Source organism: Aedes albopictus, chromosome 2 (genome assembly GCF_035046485.1).
Source record: "Aedes albopictus strain Foshan chromosome 2, AalbF5, whole genome shotgun sequence".
In the NCBI taxonomy this organism is placed as follows: domain Eukaryota; kingdom Metazoa; phylum Arthropoda; class Insecta; order Diptera; family Culicidae; genus Aedes; species Aedes albopictus.
Window position 1 is genome coordinate 326,350,730 of NC_085137.1, and position 2,699 is coordinate 326,353,428.

At 40.6% G+C, this 2,699-nt stretch overlaps 1 protein-coding gene across 1 annotated transcript; it reads right to left on the bottom strand.

Moving 5' to 3' along the window:
- Positions 1-495: 495 nt before the first annotated feature.
- On the bottom strand, positions 496-1,960 carry LOC115260005 (cuticle protein-like). The gene has a single exon (XM_062848858.1). The coding sequence runs from the start codon at positions 1,453-1,455 to the stop codon at positions 979-981; it is 477 nt and encodes a 158-aa protein (XP_062704842.1). The 5' UTR covers positions 1,456-1,960; the 3' UTR covers positions 496-978.
- Between the last annotated feature and the right edge of the window lie 739 nt (positions 1,961-2,699).

The following is a 2,699-nucleotide window of genomic DNA, read 5'->3' on the forward strand; positions in this document are numbered from 1 at the left end:
TAGGTATCAAAATAGCAAGAAAACTTGGAAAGAAAATGAATAGGAAGCTTTTGAAGTTATTTTCCCTTTAAATTAACCATGTGCTCAAAAGGGGATCAATTTTGACCCATTTTTGAAAAATAGATCATAAGACATGCCTCCATAAAAACACAGTTTTGAAAACTTTAACAATAAATTAAAGTCCTTCTGTTGTGTATAAACTTGCAATAGATGTTTACCTGCCATTATGTACGAAAAATGGATCTAGTTTTGTGTTTTTTCTTAAAGTTACAGGCAAATTAAGAAAAAGGGATCAAGTCTCCCCAGTCTCTCCTACATACATATGCCGTACAAGATAGAACCAGTTGTCCTACAGTATCCAGAAAGACAAATAAAAGAAAACCAAATCAAAAGGTAAATAGTATTCAAAACAACGGAAAAACAGTGCAATTTTGAATATTAAATTACTGCTACAGAAAAAAGAGTAAACATCACTGTTGCAGCCAGAGCGACAAGACAAGAATAAAGCACCTCCGAAACACAAGAAAGAGTACATCATTAATGCAGAGGGGAACGCCAATTTAACATTTTCTAACATGGAAACTATGTTGCCTTGCCATTAGGCAGATACCAAAATCAATCCCTTCACTTATCATACTACTAGTAGGTAGGTAATCACTGCGGGCACGCAAGCCTGCCACAATTTTCCACTTGCATCAATATGGATCTTGTTCTCCCCCAGCATATCTCACAATATTGCTTGAAAACATTCAATTACGGTTGTAATTAGGCTGTTGTATCGTGCAGACACACTGAAATGCCCAAAGTACACCTCCTTAGGGCGACAAGTCTTTCGGTTCGCGCAAATAGTATGGAAGTTTATGCAAAACAAACATTACCAAGTTTGGTACGGTTGAATCGAGCTTTACTTCTGACCAAAACCACAGTTACGATTAGATCTTATCATTCCCTCTAAACCATCGTGCACCAAAACGACTGCTAATTGGCCTTACTGAGCATGGTATAACTGGTTGCGGCTCCATTGCGATCAGACTTAGATTTGATGCTTCCCTCCGGGTGCTTCTGGCCGACGTTCGTTACTTTGGCCCGAAAGCCCTGCTTGTCGTCCGCTTCGTACTCGACGATCCGTTGCGTTCCGTCGGCTTCCTCCAGCATGTACACCCCCTGGACATGATCCCCGACGCGTTTCTCCCAGTGATCCTTGTGATTGCCTGTTTTGGGATCTCGGGCACCATATGCGAATTCATACTCCGGATAGGAGTAAACATCGTTGACAAGATGCTGGAAATGATGTTCCAAAGCTGAATTCTGGACAGGGATGATTTGATGGATTAGTTTGGCTCTTGCACCTTTGTGGAGAACAGTATTTTCAAAGTGAGTAATTTGTTTTGATGGAACAGGGGCTGCCAAAATGGTGGCAACAGCTAAAGACAATACGGCGGCGTGGCTCAACATGATTATAGATTAGTTCTCGTTCCTTGTCAGAGTGAAACTACGATCAATATAGACCAAATGAACTGTTATATAGAGAAGCTTGCATAATGTTGGATCAAAGGTTTTAAAAACACTTGATAGTGATCTTGAAAGCTGAGCTTCAGCAAATGGTCAAGTTAATCGATGATAACTGAATAACTAATAGATCGCGTGAGGAGGGTTTGTATCCTAACAGTCGTGGCTCTTGTATACAGGTTTGTTCCTATACAAGAGGCGGCACGAACCAAATAGTTTCAATGCAAATTAAATTTATTTTAATAAATTGACTTTGAATCAAGTTCAAAGATAAGTGGTAATCATAGCAGTAAATAGATTTTAACTGAACGGAATAGGAGCTTCGAACCATAATAGATAGCCGGGTAAAACCGATAAATTTTGAGTAGAAAATTGAATACATAACTGTTGAAAAATAGTCAATGTTTTATTTTTAAGTTGTACAACTTAATGTGCCATGGAAAATGCACTAGGCGACCTGTGCAAATTCTTTTGGAATAAACATGCTCTTCCTTGATGCTTCGCGCCCGTGCGGTTGGCGTCAGCCGCATAGGTGTTTCGTAAGCCTCGGAGTGTTGGTTCAATTCCCGCTTCAGTCGGGAAAAAATTTCGTCATACGGAAAATTCTCCACTGGATCCACTAGGTGTTTCGTGTGTTGTGCGATGTCTAATGTTAGTGATAGGTTCAGTCTGTGCAACCTCTGGTTGAAGACGGTGTAGTGTGCTTTCTTACGTTTTTTTTTTGAAAATCCAGTAGATTTAGGAATGTATGAGTTCATTTCGGGTTGATTTGCACGAATATTTGAACCATTCTAAATGTGCATTTGACAATTCACGGAACTGTCGAAAGCCACCCGTAAAAATCCTCATTACGAATAACATAGGAGAAAATACGACTCGCTACAATCGGTAAAGACCCACGCGACGAAAAAAGGTCTACGATTGAAAACTTGGAACATAGAATGGCATGTCTTTTGGTGTTGCAGGATGTAACAGGATAATCTATGACGAACTACATTTACGCAACTTCGGCATCGTTGCGTTTCAGGAACTTTGTTGGACTGGACAGTTAGTGTGGAAAAGCGGGCATCCGAGCGGCTACCTTCTACCAAAGCTGTGGCACTGGCACCACCAATAAACTGGGAACAGGATTTATAGTGTTGATGTTGGGCAAGATGCGACGTGTGATCGGGTGGCATCCGATCAACGCA